Source organism: Panulirus ornatus, chromosome 63 (genome assembly GCF_036320965.1).
Source record: "Panulirus ornatus isolate Po-2019 chromosome 63, ASM3632096v1, whole genome shotgun sequence".
NCBI lineage: Eukaryota > Metazoa > Arthropoda > Malacostraca > Decapoda > Palinuridae > Panulirus > Panulirus ornatus.
The window spans coordinates 27633537-27652827 of NC_092286.1; the positions used below are offsets into that span (position 1 = coordinate 27633537).

At 38.8% G+C, this 19291-nt stretch overlaps 1 protein-coding gene and 1 long non-coding RNA gene across 10 annotated transcripts in view; one reads left to right on the forward strand and one right to left on the reverse strand.

Moving 5' to 3' along the window:
- Positions 1 to 19291, reverse strand: part of LanB2 (laminin subunit gamma-1) — a 342671-nt gene that overhangs the window by 62352 nt on the left and 261028 nt on the right. For all 9 annotated transcript variants that reach the window (XM_071656602.1, XM_071656600.1, XM_071656601.1 and 6 more), the window contains 3 exons: positions 13290 to 13505; positions 11579 to 11654; positions 10372 to 10572 (listed from right to left, as the gene is read on the reverse strand). In XM_071656602.1, the coding sequence (XP_071512703.1) occupies positions 10372 to 10572; positions 11579 to 11654; positions 13290 to 13505 (493 nt within the window). The remainder of the gene's footprint in view (positions 1 to 10371; positions 10573 to 11578; positions 11655 to 13289; positions 13506 to 19291) is intronic.
- On the forward strand, positions 4974 to 10365 carry LOC139745924 (uncharacterized). The gene is made up of 4 exons (XR_011712020.1): positions 4974 to 5658; positions 5743 to 5890; positions 7048 to 7195; positions 8356 to 10365. It is a non-coding gene; the product is annotated as an uncharacterized lncRNA (long non-coding RNA).

Genomic DNA, 19291 nt, shown 5'->3' on the forward strand with positions numbered 1-19291 from the left:
TGTCCTTTTTTTTTCAGAATGTACAAGTTTCACATACGTGGCAAGCTTCTGAAAGAAATTGGAGGAAGTGAAGTATGTTAGATTAGGTGTAACTGAGGTAACAAGCTGAGTCACATGACTTCTAAGACTGCATCATTCCACCAGGCATCTGATATCCCCACCAAAATTAGAAACAGGATTTGTTCCAAAAATAAAACCTGATGCATGAGATCCTTAATTCAAATAATAAATGTTGTACTTTTTTTTTCAGAATGTACAAGTTTCACATACGTGGCAAGCTTCTGAAAGAAACTTTTCTTGATTAGTTGGTAAGGATTTTCAAAGTATGGATGAATCATGGCAAGGTATAAGTTTCTTGAGTATACTTGGTAAGTTGTGAGGAAGAGTAGTGATTAAGAAGGTGAAGGCATGTTCAGAGCATCAGATTAGAGATGAGCAGTACATATTCAGGAGTGACAGAGAATGTGTGGTTTAGGGAATTAATTGAGATGGTGAAGATATGTACAGAGCATCAGTTTGGGAAGGAGAAGTGTGGTTTCAGAAGTGGTAGAGGCTATGTGGAACAGGTGTTTGCTTTAAAGAATGTGTGTGAGATATACTTAGAAAAAAAGATGGATTTCTCTGTGTCATTAATGGACCTAGAGAAGGAATATGATAGAGTTGACAGAGATACTTTGCAGAAGGTCTTAAGAACATATGATGTGGGAGGAAAGCTGCTAGAAGCAGTGACAAGTTTTTATCAAGGGTGTAAGGCTTGTGTATAAGTGGGAAGAGAGGAGAGTGAACAGTTCCAAGTGAAGGTTGGTTTTTGGCAGGGGTATGTAATGTCACCATGGTTGTTCAATTTGTTTATGGATGGGATGGTAAGGGAGGTAAATGTGAGAGTCTTGGAGAGAAGGGCAAGTATGCAGTCTAAGGGGGATGAGAGGGCCTGGGAAGTGAGTCGGTTATTGTTTGCTGATGAGACTGCATTAGCAGCAGATTCAAGTGAAAACCTACGGAGTTGGTGACTAAGTTTGGAAGAATGGATGAAAAGAGGAAGTGAAAAGTAAATGTGAATGAAAGCAAGCTCATTAGATTCAGATGGGTTGAGGGACAAGTTAGCTGGGGTGTGAGTTTAAATGGAGAAAAATTGGAGGAAGTGAAGTATTTTAGATATGGTGTAACTGAGGTAGCAAGCTGAGTCACATGACTTCTAAGATTGCATCATTCCACCAGGCATATGATATCCCAGCCAAAATTAGAAACAGGATTTGTTCCAAAAATAAAACCTGATGCATGAGATTCTTAATTTAAATGGTAAATGTACTTTTTTTTTTCAGAATGTACATGTTTCACATACGTGGCAAGCTTCTGAAAGAAATTGGAGGAAGTGAAGTATTTTAGATATGGTGTAACTGAGGTAGCAAGCTGAGTCACATGACTTCTAAGACTGCATCAGTCCACCAGGCATATGATATCCCAGCCAAAGTTAGAAACAGGAATTGTTCCAAAAATAAAACCTGATGCATGAGATCCTTAATTTAAATAATAAATGTTGTCCTTTTTTTTTTCAGAATGTACAAGTTTCACATACGTGGCAAGCTTCTGAAAGAAACTGTTTTCTTGATTGGTTGGTAAGGATTTTCAAAGTATGGATGAATCATGGCGAATAAGTTTCTTGAGTATACTTGGTAAGTTGTTAGGGAGAGTAGTGATTAAGAAGGTGAAGGCATGTTCAGAGCATCAGATGAGAGATGAGCAGTACATATTCAGGAGTGACAGAGAATGTGTGGTTCAGGGAATTAATTGAGATGGTGAAGATATGTACAGAGCATCAGTTTGGGAAGGAGAAGTGTGGTTTCAGAAGTGGTAGAGGCTATGTGGAACAGGTGTTTGCTTTAAAGAATGTGTATGAGATATACTTAGAAAAACAGATGGATTTCTCTGTGTCATTAATGGACCTAGAGAAGGAATATGATAGAGTTGACAGAGATACTTTGCAGAAGGTCTTGAGAACATATAATGTGGGAGGAAAGCTGCTAGAAGCAGTGACAAGTTTTTATCAAGGATGTAAGGCTTGTGTATAATTGGGAAGAGAGGATAGTGAACAGTTCCAAGTGAAGGTTGGTTTGTGGCAGGGGTATGTAATGTCACCATGGTTGTTCATTTTGTTTATGGATGGGATAGAGGGAGGTAAATGTGAGAGTCTTGGAGAGAAAGGCGAGTATGCAGTCTAAGGGGGATGAGAGGGCCTGGGAAGTGAGTCGGTTATTGTTTGCTGATGAGACTGCATTAGCAGCAGATTCAAGTGAAAAACTACGGAGTTGGTGACTGAGTTTGGAAGAATGGGTGAAACAAGAAAGTGAAAAGTAAATGTGAACAAAAGCAAGCTTATTAGATTCAGATGGGTTGAAGGACAAGTTTGCTGGGGTGTGAGTTTAAATGGAGAAAAATTGGAGGAAGTGAAGTATTTTAGATATGGTGTAACTAAGGTAGCAAGCTGAGTCACATGACTTCTAAGACTGCGTCATTCCACCAGGCATATGATATCCCCACCAAAATTAGTAACAGGATTTGTTCCAAAAATAAAACCTGATGCATGAGACCCTTAATTTAAATGGTAAATGTTGTACTTTTTTTTTTCAGAATGTACAAGTTTCATATACGTGGCAAGTTTCTGAAAGAAATTGGAGGAAGTGAAGTATTTTAGATATGGTGTAACTGAGGTAGCAAGCTGAGTCACATGACTTCTAAGACTGCATCATTCCAACAGGCATCTGATATCCCCACCAAAGTTAGAAACAGGATTTGCTCCAAAAATAAAACCTGATGCGTGAGATCCTTAATTTAAATAATTAATGTTGTACTTTTTTTTTCAGAATGTACAAGTTTCACATACGTGGCAAGCTTCTGAAAGAAACTGCTTTCTTGATTGGTTGGTAAGGATTTTCAAAGTATGGATGAATCATGGCGAGGTATAAGTTTCTTGAGTATACTTGGTAAGTTGTGAGGGAGAGTAGTGATTAAGAAGGTGAAGGCATGTTCAGAGCATCAGATTAGAGATGAGCAGTACATATTCAGGAGTGACAGAAAATGTGTGGTTCAGGGAATTAATTGAGATGGTGAAGATATGTACAGAGCATCAGTTTGGGAAGGAGAAGTGTGGTTTCAGAAGTGGTAGATGCTATGAGGAACAGGTGTTTGCTTTAAAGAATGTGTGTGAGATATACTTAGAAAAAAAGATGGATTTCTCTGTGTCATTAATGGACCTCGAGAAGGAATATGATAGAGTTGACAGAGATACTTTGCAGAAGGTCTTAAGAACATATGATGTGGGAGGAAAGCTGCTAGAAGCAGTGACAAGTTTTTATCAAGGGTGTAAGGCTTGTGTATAAGTGGGAAGAGAGGAGAGTGAACAGTTCCAAGTGAAGGTTGGTTTTTGGCAGGGGTATGTAATGTCACCATGGTTGTTCGATTTGTTTATGGATGGGATAGAGTCTTGGAGAGAAAGGCGAGTATGCAGTCTAAGGGGGATGAGAGGGCCTGGGAAGTGAGTCGGTTATTGTTTGCTGATGAGACTGCATTAGCAGCAGATTCAAGTAAAAAACTACAGAGTTGGTGACTGAGTTTGGAAGAATGGATGAAAAGAGGAAGTGAAAAGTAAATGTGAACAAAAGCAAGCTTATTAGGTTCAGATGGGTTGAGGGACAAGTTAGCTGAGGTGTGAGTTTGAATGGAGAAAACTTGGAGGAAGTGAAGTATTTTAGATATGGTGTAACTGAGGTAGCAAGCTGAGTCACATGACTCTAAGATTGCATCATTCCACCCGGCATATGATATCCCCACCAAAATTAGTAACAGGATTTGTTCCAAAAATAAAACCTGATGCATGAGATCCTTAATTTAAATGGTAAATGTTGTACTTTTTCTTTCAGAATGTACAAGTTTCACATACGTGGCAAGTTTCTGAAAGAAATTGGAGGAAGTGAAGCATTTCAGATATGGTGTAACTGAGGTAGCAAGCTAAGTCGCATGACTTCTAAGACTGCATCATTCCACCAGGCATCTGATATCCCCACCAAAGTTAGTAACAGGATTTGTTCCAAAAATAAAACCTGATGCATGAGATCCTTAATTTAAATGGTAAATGTTGTACTTTTTTTTCAGAATGTACAAGTTTCACATACGTGGCAAGCTTCTGAAAGAAATTGGAGGAAGTGAAGTATGTTAGATTAGGTGAAACTGAGGTAGCAAGCTAAGTCACATGACTTCTAAGACTGCATCATTCCACCAGGATTCTGATATCCCCACCAAAGTTAGTAACAGGATTTGTTCCAAAAATAAACCCTGATGCATGAGATCCTTAATTTAAATAATAAATGTTGTACATTTTTTTCAGAATGTACAAGTTTCACATACGTGGCAAGCTTCTGAATGAAACTGTTTTCTTGATTAGTTGGTAAGGATTTTCAAAGTATGGATGAATCATGGCGAGGTTTAAGTTTCTTGAGTATACATGGTAAGTTGTGAGGAAGAGTAGTGATTAAGAAGGTGAAGGCATGTTCAGAGCATCAGATTAGAAATGAGCAGTACATATTCAGGAGTGACAGAGAATGTGTGGTTCAGGGAATTAATTTAGATGGTGAAGATATGTACAGAGTATCAGTTTGGGAAGGAGAAGTGTGGTTTCAGAAGTGGTAGAGGCTATGTGGAACAGGTGTTTGCTTTAAAGAATGTGTGTGAGATATACTTAGAAAAAAAGATGGATTTCTCTGTGTCATTAATGGACCTAGAGAAGGAATATGATAGAGTAGAAAAAAAGATGGATTTCTCTGTGTCATTAATGGACCTAGAGAAGGAATATGATAGAGTTGACAGAGATACTTTGCAGAAGGTCTTGAGAACATATGATGTGGGAGGAAAGCTGCTAGAAGCAGTGACAAGTTTTTATCATGGGTGTAAGGCTTGTGTATAAGTGGGAAGAGAGGAGAGTGAACGTTCCAAGTGAAGGTTGGTTTGTGGCAGGGGTATTTAATGTCACCATGGTTGTTCGATTTGTTTATGGATGGGATAGAGGGAGGTAAATGTGAGAGTCTTGGAGAGAAGGGCGAGTATGCAGTCTAAGGGGGATGAGAGGGCCTGGGAAGTGAGTCGGTTATTGTTTGCTGATGAGACTGCATTAGCAGCTGATTCAAGTGAAAAACTACAGAGTTGATGACTGAGTTTGGAAGAATGGGTGAAAAGAAGTGAAAAGTTAATGTGAACAAAAGCAAGCTTATTAGGTTCAGATGGGTTGAGGGACAAGTTAGCTGGGGTGTGAGTTTAAATGGAGAAAACTTGGAGGAAGTGAAGTATTTTAGATATGGTGTAACTGAGGTAGCAAGCTGAGTCACATGACTCTAAGATTGCATCATTCCACCAGGCATATGATATCCCCACCAAAATTAGTAACAGGATTTGTTCCAAAAATAAAACCTGATGCATGAGATCCTTAATTTAAATGGTAAATGTTGTACTTTTTCTTTCAGAATGTACAAGTTTCACATACGTGGCAAGCTTCTGAAAGAAATTGGAGGAAGTGAAGCATTTTAGATATGGTGTAACTGAGGTAGCAAGCTAAGTCGCATGACTTCTAAGACTGCATCATTCCACCAGGCATCTGATATCCCCACCAAAGTTAGTAACAGGATTTGTTCCAAAAATAAAACCTGATGCATGAGATCCTTAATTTAAATGGTAAATGTTGTACTTTTTTTTCAGAATGTACAAGTTTCACATACGTGGCAAGCTTCTGAAAGAAATTGGAGGAAGTGAAGTATGTTAGATTTGGTGAAACTGAGGTAGCAAGCTAAGTCACATGACTTCTAAGACTGCATCATTCCACCAGGATTCTGATATCCCCACCAAAGTTAGTAACAGGATTTGTTCCAAAAATAAAACCTGATGCATGAGATCCTTAATTTAAATAATAAATGTTGTACATTTTTTTTCAGAATGTACAAGTTTCACATACGTGGCAAGCTTCTGAATGAAACTGTTTTCTTGATTAGTTGGTAAGGATTTTCAAAGTATGGATGAATCATGGCGAGGTATAAGTTTCTTGAGTATACTTGGTAAGTTGTGAGGAAGAGTAGTGATTAAGAAGGTGAAGGCATGTTCAGAGCATCAGATTAGAAATGAGCAGTACATATTCAGGAGTGACAGAGAATGTGTGGTTCAGGGAATTAATTTAGATGGTGAAGATATGTACAGAGCATCAGTTTGGGAAGGAGAAGTGTGGTTTCAGAAGTGGTAGAGGCTATGTGGAACAGGTGTTTGCTTTAAAGAATGTGTGAGATATACTTAGAAAAAAAGATGGATTTCTCTGTGTCATTAATGGACCTAGAGAAGGAATATGATAGAGTTGACAGAGATACTTTGCAGAAGGTCTTGAGAACATATGATGTGGGAGGAAAGCTGCTAGAAGCAGTGACAAGTTTTTATCATGGGTGTAAGGCTTGTGTATAAGTGGGAAGAGAGGAGAGTGAACGTTCCAAGTGAAGGTTGGTTTGTGGCAGGGGTATGTAATGTCACCATGGTTGTTCGATTTGTTTATGGATGGGATAGAGGGAGGTAAATGTGAGAGTCTTGGAGAGAAGGGCGCGTATGCAGTCTAAGGGGGTTGAGAGGGCCTGGGAAGTGAGTCGGTTATTGTTTGCTGATGAGACTGCATTAGCAGCAGATTCAAGTGAAAAACTACAGAGTTGGTGACTGAGTTTGGAAGAATGGGTGAAAAGAAGAAGTGAAAAGTTAATGTGAACAAAAGCAAGCTTACTAGGTTCAGATGGGTTGAGGGACAAGTTAGCTGGGGTGTGAGTTTAAATGGAGAAAACTTGGAGGAAGTGAAGTATTTTAGATATGGTGTAACTGAGGTAGCAAGCTGAGTCGCATGACTTCTAAGACTGCATCATTCCACCAGGCATATGATATCCCCACCAAAATTAGTAACAGGTTTTGTTCCAAAAATAAAACCTGATGCATGAGATCCTTAATTTAAATGGTAAATGTTGTAATTTTTTTTTTCAGAATGTACAAGTTTCACATACGTGGCAAGCTTCTGAAAGAAATTGGAGGAAGTGAAGTATTTTAGATATGGTGTAACTGAGATAGCAAGCTAAGTCGCATGACTTCTAAGACTGCATCATTCCACCAGGATTCTGATATCCCCACCAAAGTTAGTAACAGGATTTGTTCCAAAAATAAAACCTGATGCATGAGATCCTTAATTTAAATAATAAATGTTGTACATTTTTTTTCAGAATGTACAAGTTTCACATACATGGCAAGCTTCTGAATGAAACTGTTTTCTTGATTAGTTGGTAAGGATTTTCAAAGTATGGATGAATCATGGCGAGGTATAAGTTTCTTGAGTATACTTGGTAAGTTGTGAGGAAGAGTAGTGATTAAGAAGGTGAAGGCATGTTCAGAGCATCAGATTAGAAATGAGCAGTACATATTCAGGAGTGACAGAGAATGTGTGGTTCAGGGAATTAATTTAGATGGTGAAGATATGTACAGAGCATCAGTTTGGGAAGGAGAAGTGTGGTTTCAGAAGTGGTAGAGGCTATGTGGAACAGGTGTTTGCTTTAAAGAATGTGTGTGAGATATACTTAGAAAAAAAGATGGATTTCTCTGTGTCATTAATGGACCTAGAGAAGGAATATGATAGAGTTGACAGAGATACTTTGCAGAAGGCCTTAAGAACATATGATGTGGAAGGAAAGCTGCTAGAAGCAGTGACAAGTTTTTATCATGGGTGTAAGGCTTGTGTATAAGTGGGAAGAGAGGAGAGTGAACGTTCCAAGTGAAGGTTGGTTTGTGGCAGGGGTATGTAATGTCACCATGGTTGTTCGATTTGTTTATGGATGGGATAGAGGGAGGTAAATGTGAGAGTCTTGGAGAGAAGGGCGAGTATGCAGTCTAAGGGGGATGAGAGGGCCTGGGGAGTGAGTCGGTTATTTTTTGCTGATGAGACTGCATTAGCAGCAGATTCAAGTGAAAAACTACAGAGTCGGTGACTGAGTTTGGAAGAATGGGTGAAAAGAGGAAGTGAAAAGTAAATGTGAACAAAAGCAAGCTTATTAGGTTCAGATGGGTTGAGGGACAAGTTAGCTGGGGTGTGAGTTTAAATGGAGAAAAATTGGAGGAAGTGAAGTATTTTAGATATGGTGTAACTGAGGTAGCAAGCTGAGTCACATGACTTCTAAGACTGCATCATTCCACCAGGCATATGATATCCCCACCAAAAGTAGTAACAGGATTTGTTCCAAAAATAAAACCTGATGCATGAGATCCTTAATTTAAATGGTAAATGTTGTACTTTTTTTTTTTCAGAACGTACAAGTTTCACATACATGGCAAGCTTCTGAAAGAAACTAGAGACCCCATATGTTTGGAATTATGTACATATGACACAATGGAAATGAGAAATGTAGGTGGTGTCAAGGGAGAGAGGTGACCTGGAAGAACCGAGAAAGGGAAAACTGTGATCATGAATGTACAAGAAAGGAGTGACAGGACAGCACAATTCTGTTAGTCCTAGCCTATGGATGTCAAATATGGCCATATAACAGCAAGCACTTCTACAATTAAGGCTGCTGAAGTGACATTATGTTCATCATAACCAATGGAATTTTTCATAAATGAATTTTATGGAAAATTATATGGATTGGAGATGCAGGATGTCAAGAGTGGTGTCATACAGTGGGTTAAGGAAAATATCCTAAAGTTGTTTAGTCATGTAAAGAGGATGCATGATGATTATTTGGTAAAAAAAAAATAATGAGACATAGACAAGTGAGGATAGGACAGCTAGGATCCAAGGAGGGAAAACTGGAGATTACCCACAAGTTTGTGAAAGGGTTCCTAGAGTCATTTCTGCTATGCTCATCCCCCAAGAGTGGAGTTCTCAAAGGGAATGAGGAGTTGGAGATACTGATATAAGTTCACTAATATAATTTTCCATATCAATTAAACATTTCATTCTAAAGTTAACAGCTATTTGTCCCACACTTTGGGATAAAAATTTCAAATGTTTTTTATATGTTCATTCATAATGTGGCCTTGATTTACGTTCTTCATTTGTACAAATAACAGTCATTGGTCCAAAATTAATGCCTTCAATTTTGTTTGTAAATGGACAAAGTTGATCAAAGTAATGAAAATCTTTATGGATGACATAATGAGAGCTGAACTAGATCTTGGTGCAAGGATCACCCAAGCCAAGCTATCAAAATCAGTGAAGCAGTATCTGGAAAGGCAATCAAAGCATTAATCAAAAGCTTATGGATGGAAACTGGCAGCTTATGAGAGACAGGAAAGCTGATAGTACATATATAACAAAATAATGACGTTACTGAACTCCACATGCATAAATGTATGCTGTAAATGAAAAAAATCACCCTTGGCAAGGCTACATCATCATCAATTAATGAAAAGGATTACAATTCTTTCAAAGAACTTAGCACTTCAAAGGAGTCCATCCTTTCCCTGCTTATGTTTGCAGCACAACCTTGAAGCTGCAGGAGCCCTGTGCGAGTGGTACCAGCATCAAATACAATATCCACAAAAAGCATCGTTTGCCTTCATATATTTATGTATTTTCAAAAGGCAATAAACAGATGTGGTTTATTGTGGGTACAAGCATATGATGCTCTCTGGGTGAAGTGATCATACATCTAGTTCTTGAGACTAGTGTTTTCAATGGTGTGAGCACCCCAGTGTGCCTCAGGCTATCTTGAGGGAAAGATATTTTCTTTACTCTATCTGACTGCCACTTCATTTTGGGAATTTAGCTTCAGGGCACCACATTTCTTATACCTCTCCTTCAACATGGTTGGCTCTTACCTTTCTAAGGAGAAAGCTCGACTTCTCAACCAGAAGCAAGAAAATTTGGGGACAAGTGAAATTTCTAGGTGCTCTGGGCCCTCAAAATGTACAATCAGGTGACTGCTTCCTGCCTTGCCTCATTCAAAACAATATGGATCCAAAACACGGACCTAGAATACTTCAGGAACCTTGCCAATTCCATGTACAGATGGTATTCAAGGCTAATGGAGGGGTGACACAGTACTAAAATGAAAGTGTGACATTGCCTCAGAAAGCATATAGAGAGGTGGACAAGGTTTTTTCCAAAATCTATAATTAATCAACAGAGTGGGAGATGGATGGACTGGCAGATGACAGACGAACAGTATTCACAAAAGCCTTGGGTCAGGCATGCCAATAAAAAAAATTAATCCTTGACTATTTTTAAAATCTAAATCAAATTGTACTTATAAATCTACCAATATATAAAAAAAGGTACATAAATGCAAGTTTCAAAGAGATGAGAATATTAAAAAACCTCACCTCCAGATCGAGCAGCTTCCCGAGCATCATCCCATAACTGTTCAACCTGACTCATGACTGTTCTTAAAGTTTCATCAAAGTCATCATCGTCAAGTACAGTCGGGTTGCTCACAATGTCTGACAGGAGACGCTCCAACTCTGCCAGCCTTTCGCGGTGTACACTTACACTATCCAACACAAGATTGTAGCATGCAGGGCAATCTGTAGAGAAATGCTGTATATCAGGGCATTAGCTTTTAGAGAAGAATGATGACAAAAAAAATGAAGGAAAGAAAGAAACAGTAATTAAAATTCTTTTTTCTATACCAAACTGCCTTTCCCATCTTAATATGACTGTGACAGGAACAAATGAACAATGGCATCATTTACATGCATCCAATCTCTGCCTTGTATAATATACCAAAACCACACACTACCATCCACAGTCAATGTTTACTTTGACCACTATATATGGACTAGATCAGCACAACAACATCACCTCCTATGTATCACAATGATCCAGTTTATTCTATCTAATGCACTTCTATCGCCCTCCTGAATATTCAGGGGCTAATAACCCAAAGCCTGCTTCACTACAACCTTCCATCTAAGTCTCCCCCTATTTATTATCCCTTCCACTTCAGCATATCCTGGTTGGCCCTCTTTAACAGACTTTGGTCACCACCACACCTCTCTCTCTCTTACTCTGTCATTCCTTACAGTATCAAACTACCTGTAACCATTCCAGTTTCAAAGCATCCACTCTTTTCCCTTCTTGTTCATCCAAAGCACAAGACTCCCATCAATACAACACTGTAGGGACTATTTTACCTACAAAAATACCCATCAGTGCCCTACACAGACCTCTCTTCCCAAAAGGTACTTCATGCAACCTCCCCTCTTTCATTCTGCCTCACTTCTACCTCCATGGTTACATCCAATGTCACATCCACACCCAGCTACCTAAAGAACTCCATTTTCTACAGATCATCTCCATTCCAACTTGTGCTTAAACCAAAATGTCTCAACCCCTTCTGCACCTCATTACCTCACTTTTTCTTACATTTACTCTAACTCCTCATCACCCTCCACGTATGACGATCATATCCTCTCAGTTGGCCTCTCTTCATTCAAGCCCTCCATCTGTGAAGTATAAAAACTGTAAAAAATGAAAAAAAATCCCTAAAAGTACCACATCTTTATGTACAATGATATAAAATGTACACACCAATGCAGCCAGCTTGTTTGTCGTAAGTGTTCTCCTCACAGCGATCACACCTTCGACCATCAACATTTTCTCGGCACTGCAAGTAATGACAATTTAATCAAATATATATCATTTTTCACACAAATCAGCTTGTAAAGATACAGAAAATATCTAAAGACACAAGGGATAATTCATTGCCTTTAAACATATTCAAATGACAAAAAAACAAGGTGTACTTCTTCCCCTTAATAGGTACGTTTATGCACATCCACGCATCTTACATCAACCTTTAACCCTCCACCCCCTATCCTCCCCATTGTAACTGTACAGAATATAAAAAAAAGGGATAAAACTGCTGAAAAATGTAGAAATGTATACAAACTGGCTTTCCAACAAAAGTATTCCCTTAGTGGTTCATCTCTATATGAAAAATCTATTTTTCCCCTGCACAATATGCCTAAATCATTCTCCAGTAAAGATAATACCCCCAAAATTAGTAAACTTTCCTCCATGAATGCTCCATATCTATGATAATTGGGGTTTTTCTAAGCATATCATTCAGTATGCATCTAGTTGCATTTAATCTATGATTTTAAATAAACAAATAACATTCTTTGCACTAAAAAATAACTGAGATGATTAACCTATCATAATTCAGCATTAAAATCTAAAAGAAGGTACAATTCATTATTCAAGTATTCTATGGTCCTCATATGTAGATAGGTAGTGATGACCTGCCTGCATAAAAAAGTATATACCACTAATCAGAGATAATAAAATATGGGTAAACATTTAAGCACTGATCTATTTCCATGAAAAGTGCACTCCTTCCTTTAAATTGTCTAAATATTTTTTGACATTTCATCCATGCCTGTAATTTTAATTTTCTTTATGTGGATGCCTCAAACCAAAGACTGGACAGAAGATATAAGGCTGGGTCTTAAATGCAATTCCATTTCCATGGAAACTACATCTAACTACCTTGTTTGTATGCTATATGGAATTTCATCTTCACATCATCCAACAACTTAAATGCTTTTTCGTTGAGATGAATGTTCCTGTATAAGAAAACTTACTTCATGTTTAGATATGCATGGCATCACACCTACAGATATACACAAGACATCCCTCTTTTGAGACATTATAACTCAGGATTGCAATGACCTATCACCACAGTTCAAACATACATCAGATTCAGTTTGCATGAACTGCAGTACAACATCACTTTCAGTCTATGACATTAAAAAAGCTACGGTCCAGGTACAACATAAAATAAAAAGAAGTGGAAAAACTTCAGAAATCTGTAAGATTTTCATAAAATAAAATGCTTTGGATCTTATACAATTATTTTTATCATTCCTATTTAGTTTCCAAGTATTGTCATAGTGTAAATATACCTAGAGTGAAAAAATAAAAGAAGTATACTATTGTATTAGAGTGACAGCCTACAAAATTTACTCAATGCATATTAAGATCTTTTTCTAAAGAAATTCTTACATACAATTAGAAATACAAATAACACAAAAATGTTGATAAGTGAGCTATAATTACATGTAAACTTCCCTCAAATATATTTACTTTAAATATGAAGTTAGTTTATCCAAACTACTCATAAATTTTCAGTATAATACAATCAAGTTAAATGATAACCAACAAAACACATGATAAAACTTGTGGTAAATCACTTTAAGAGTTACCTACCATACACTAAAGATGATTTAATTATACCTACCGGACATTGGCCAGTTGCATCACATTGAAGAGACACAGAGCCAACTGGATCACAAGCACAGGGTTGGCAGCCATCACGAGAAAAGCCATACTGATACAGCTCACATGTATCACACTTACGTCCTGTTACACCTAATTGACAGAAGCACTGGCCTGTTTGCACATCACAAGTTCCATTTAATGCACCAACAGGATCACAACCACATGGTTCACAACCCTGTTCAAGAAATAACATTCTAGTCAATAAGAGCACAACTGAGCAATACATAACACCCTACCAAAAACTATTCCAGGCACAGATACAACACTCACATAAATCATATACAATTCCTAAAGTTTGAATTACATCTGAACAGTATAGAACCAATCCTAGAGAAAAAATGAATTTTTAAGTCATACAGTTGTGAGCAAAATATTGCATCTGCTACTGTGAATATATGCTTTCTTTTAATATTTTCTAAATTTCAATGAAGATTACCATAAGTTTTCTTTTCCATTTTTGCTTTACCTACCTGAATCTAGAAAGCAAGCCAATAAAGTGGAGGGATGAAAAATAAATTCAATTATATTCAAACTACAAAGGTATAAGTCTGATGAGGAATAGCATATGGTGACAGTAAACAAAAATAAAAAGCAGATGAGGAATGGAAAGAATTTAGGGAAGCACTACTTATATGTGTGGGTAAAATGAAAAGAATACCAAGGTTGGGATGTGAGTGTTTGAAAAAAAGTTGTGAGTTGTGGGATGAAGTAAAAATACTAGTGAAAGGGAAAAGAGAGGTGTATGGGCACTATCTGCAGGAAAGGAGTGCAAATGATTGCAAGATGTGCAGGAGAAATCAGCAGGAGGTCAAGAAGGAATATGAATAATGGGGTGAGAGAATACTGGCAAGTCAAAGTGAGAACAAGAAAATGTTCTGAAAAGGTGTGACTAGATAAAGAAAAACAAGAGAATAAATGAGGGCACAGAGCTCATGAGGAAGAGGTATGAGGCAAGGAAGATATAAAAGGGACATGGAGTAAATATTTCAAAAGACTGCTAAATGTGCTTGATGACAGAGTATGGGATGTGGAAGCTTTTATCTATTTATTTATTATCTTTGATTGCCATTTCTCCCATCAGCAAGGTAGCGTCAGGAAAAAGATGAAGACCGGCCCATCCACTCATATACACATTTTTTTTCATACATATTTGCCATTTCCTGCATTAGGAAGGCAGCATTAAAAACAAAGGACTGAACCTTACAGGGAATATCCTCACTTGGCCATACACATATATTTATATTATATTTATTATATAAGAATATATGGTTTTAAGAATATATGGTGTGGGAGGCAAGTTGTTAGAAGCAGTGAAAAGTTTTTATCGAGGATGTAAGGCATGTGTACGTGTAGGAAGAGAGGAAAGTGATTGGTTCTCAGTGAATGTAGGTTTGCGGCAGGGGTGTGTGATGTCTCCATGGTTGTTTAATTTGTTTATGGATGGGGTTGTTAGGGAGGTGAATGCAAGAGTTTTGGAAAGAGGGGCAAGTATGCAGTCTGTTGTGGATGAGAGAGCTTGGGAAGTGAGTCAGTTGTTGTTCGCTGATGATACAGCACTGGTGGCTGATTCATGTAAGAAACTGCAGAAGCTGGTGACTGAGTTTGGTAAAGTGTGTGAAAGAAGAAAGTTAAGAGTAAATATGAATAAGAGCAAGGTTATTAGGTACAGTAGGGTTGAGGGTCAAGTCAATTGGGAGGTAAGTTTGAATGGAGAAAAACTGGAGGAAGTAAAGTGTTTTAGATATCTGGGAGTGGATCTGGCAGCGGATGGAACCATGGAAGCGGAAGTGAATCATAGGGTGGGGGAGGGGGCGAAAATTCTGGGAGCCTTGAAGAATGTTTGGAAGTCGAGAACATTATCTCGGAAAGCAAAAATGGGTATGTTTGAAGGAATAGTGGTTCCAACAATGTTGTATGGTTGCGAGGTGTGGGCTATGGATAGAGTTGTCCGCAGGAGGGTGGATGTGTTGGAAATGAGATGTTTGAGGACAATATGTGGTGTGAGTTGGTTTGATCGAGTAAGTAATAATAGGGTAAGAGAGATGTGTGGAAATAAAAGAGTGTGGTTGAGAGAGCAGAAGAGGGTGTTTTGAAATGGTTTGGTCACATGGAGAGAATGAGTGAGGTAAGATTGACAAAGAGGATATATGTGTCAGAGGTGGAGGGAACGAGGAGAAGTGGGAGACTAAATTTTAGGTGGAAAGATGGAATGAAAAAGATTTTGAGTGATCGGGGCCTGAACATGCAGGAGGGTGAAAGGCGTGCAAGGAATAGAGTGAATTGGAACGATGTGGTATACCAGGGTCGACGTGCTGTCAATGGATTGAACCAGGGCATGTGAAGCGTCTGGGGTAAACCATGGGAAGTTGTGTGGGGCCTGGATGTGTAAAGGGAGCTGTGGTTTCGGTGCATTATTACATGACAGCAAGAGACTGAGTGTGAACGAATGGGGCCTTTGGTGTTTTTCCTAGCGCTACCTCACACACATGAGGGGGGAGGGGGTTGTTATTCCATGTGTGGCGAGGTGGCGATGGGAACAAATAAAGGCAGACAGTATGAATTATGTACATGTGTATATATGTATATGTCTGTGTGTGTATATATATGTGTACATTGAGATGTATAGGTATGTATATTTGCGTGTGTGGACGTGTATGTATATACATGTGTATGTGGGCGGGTTGGGCCATTCTTTCGTCTGTTTCCTTGCGCTACCTCACAAACGCGGGAGACAGCGACGAAGCAAAATAAAAATAAATAAATAAATAAATAATTTATTATACTTTGTCGTTGTCTCCCGCGTTAGCGAGGTAGTGCAAGGAAACAGACAAAAGAATGGCCCAACCCACCCACATACACATGTATATACATACACGTCCACACATGCACGTATACATACCTATACATCTCAATGTATACATATACATATATACACATGTACATAATTCATACTGTCTGTCCTTATTCATTCCCATCGCCATTCCACCACACATGAAATGAAAACCCCCTCCCACACATGTGCACGAGGTAGCACTAGGAACAGATAACAAAGGCCACATTCGTTCACACTCAGTCTCTAACTGTCTTGTATAATGCACTGAAACCACAGCTCCCTTTCCACAATCAGGCCCCACAAAACTTTCCATGGTTTACCCAGACGCTTCACAGGCCCTGGTTCAATCCATTGACAGCACGTTGACCCCTGGTATACCACATCGTTCCAATTCACTCTATTCCTTGCACGCCTTTCACCCTCCTGCATGTTCAGGCCCCAATCACTCAAGATCTTTTTCACCCCGTCTTTCCACCTCGAATTTGGTCTCCCACTTCTCATTTCCTTCACCTCTGACACATATATCCTCTTTGTCAATCTTTCCTCACTCATTCTCTACATAAGACCAAACCATTTCAAAACACCCTCTTCAGCTCTCTTACCCACACTCTTTTTATTAACACACATCTCTTACCCTGTTATTACTTACTCAATCAAACCACCTCACACCACACATTGTCCTCAAACATCTCATTTCCAGCACATCCACCCTCCTCTGCACAACTCTATCTATAGCCCATGCCTCACAACCATATAATATTGTTGGAACCACTATTTCTTCAAACATACTCACTTTTGCTTTCCAAGATAACGTTCTCGACTTCCACACATTTTTCAACGCTCCCAAAACTTTCGACCCCCTCCCCCACCCTATGATTCACTTCTGCTTCCATGGTTCCATCCGCTGCCAAATCCACTCCCAGATATCTAAAACACTTCACTTCCTCCAGTCTTTCTCCATTCAAACTTACCTCCCAATTGACTTGTCCCTCAACCTACTGTACCTAATAACCTTGCTCTTATTCACATTTACTCTCAGCTTTCTTCTTTCACACACTTTACCAAACTCAGTCACCAGCTTCTGCAGTTTCTTACACGAATCAGCCACCAGCGCTGTATCATCAGCAAACAACAACTTACTCACTTCCCAAGCTCTCTCATCCACAACAGACTTCATACTTGCCCCTCTTTCCAAAACTCTTGCATTCACCTCCCTAACAACCCTATCCATAAACAAATTAAACAACCATGGAGACATCATGCACCCCTGCCACAAACCAAATTCACTGAGAACCAATCACTTTCCTCTCTTCCTACACGTACACATGCCTTACATCCACGATAAAAACTTTTCACTGCTTCTAACAACTATATATTCTTAATACCTTCCACAGAGCATTTCCATCAACTCTATCATATGCCTTCTCCAGATCCATAAATGCTACATACAAATCCATTTGCTTTTCTAAGTATTTCTCACATACATTTTTCAAAACAAACACCTGATCCACACATCCTCTACCACTTCTGAAACCACACTGCTCTTCCCCAATCTGATGCTCTGTACATGCCTTCACCCTCTCAATCAATACCCTCCCATATAATTTACCAGGAATACTCAACAAACATACACCTCTGTAATCTGAGCACTCACTCTTATCCCCTTTGCCTTTGTATAATGGCACTATGCAAGCATTCTGCCAGTCCTCAGACACCTCACCATGAATCATACAAACATTAAATAACCTTACCAACCAGTCAACAATACAGTCACCCCCTTTTTTAATAAATTCCACTGCAATACCATCCCAACCCGCTGCCTTCCACAAAGCTTTTACTACCTCTTCTCTGTTTCCCAAATCATTCTCCCTAACCCTCTCACTTTGCACACCACCTTGACCAAAACATCCTATATCTGCCACTCTATCATCAAACACATTCAACAACCTTCAAAATACTCACTCCATCTCCTCACATCACCACTACTTGTTATCACCTCCCCATTAGCCCCCTTCACTGATGTTCCCATTTGTTCCCTTGTCTTATGCACTTTATTTACCTCCTTCTGAAACATTCTTTTTATTCTCCCTAAAATTTAATGATACTCTCTCACCCCAACTCTCATTTGCCCTCTTTTTTGCCTCTTGCACCTTTCTCTTGACCTCCTGCCTCTTTCTTTTATACATCTCCCAGTCATTTGCATTATTTCCCTGCAAAAATCGTCCAAATGCCTCTCTCTTCTCTTTCGCTAATAATCTTTCTTTTTCATCCCACCACTCACTACCCTTTCTAATCTGCCCACCTTCCACGCTTCTCATGCCACAAGCATCTTTTGCACAAGCCATCACTGCTTCCCTAAATACATCCCATTCCTCCCCCACTCCCCTTACCTCCTTTGTTCTCACCTTTTTCCATTCTGTACTCAGTCTCTCCTGGTACTTACTCACACAAGTCTCCTTCCCAAGCTCACTTACTCTCACCACTCTCTTCACTCCAACATTCTCTCTTCTTTTCTGAAAACCTCTACAAATCTTCGCCTTTGCCTCCACAAGATAATGATCAGACATCCCTCCAGTTGCACCTCTCAGCTCATTAACATCCAAAAGTCTCTCTCACATGCCTATCAATTAATACATATATATATATATATATATATATATATATATATATATATATATATATATATATATATATATATATATATATACATATCAACATATACACATACACAGACATATACATATATACACATGTTCATATTCATACCTGCTTGCCTTCATCCATTCCTGGTGCTACCCTGCCCCACACAAAACAGTACTGCTTCCCCGTGGAAGCATACAAACCAAACAAAACTCAAGTACAGTCCCATCTAATCCTGCTTCTTAGCCATACTCCATCTCATGCAAGGTTTTCATACTTACTCTTTTTCTGCCAAACCATTTTGCAAGGTTCTTCAACACTGCATACCACTTCATTCCAAACACATCACAACCACTACCCTAGCACATTCTACAATCCTTCAAATACTTATTGCATCTCTTTTTTACCTCTTTCTTGCTTGTTACTACTTCTCCATCTGCTCCCCTCACTATCATTCTCATCTGTTCTTTTGTTCTCACAATATTCCC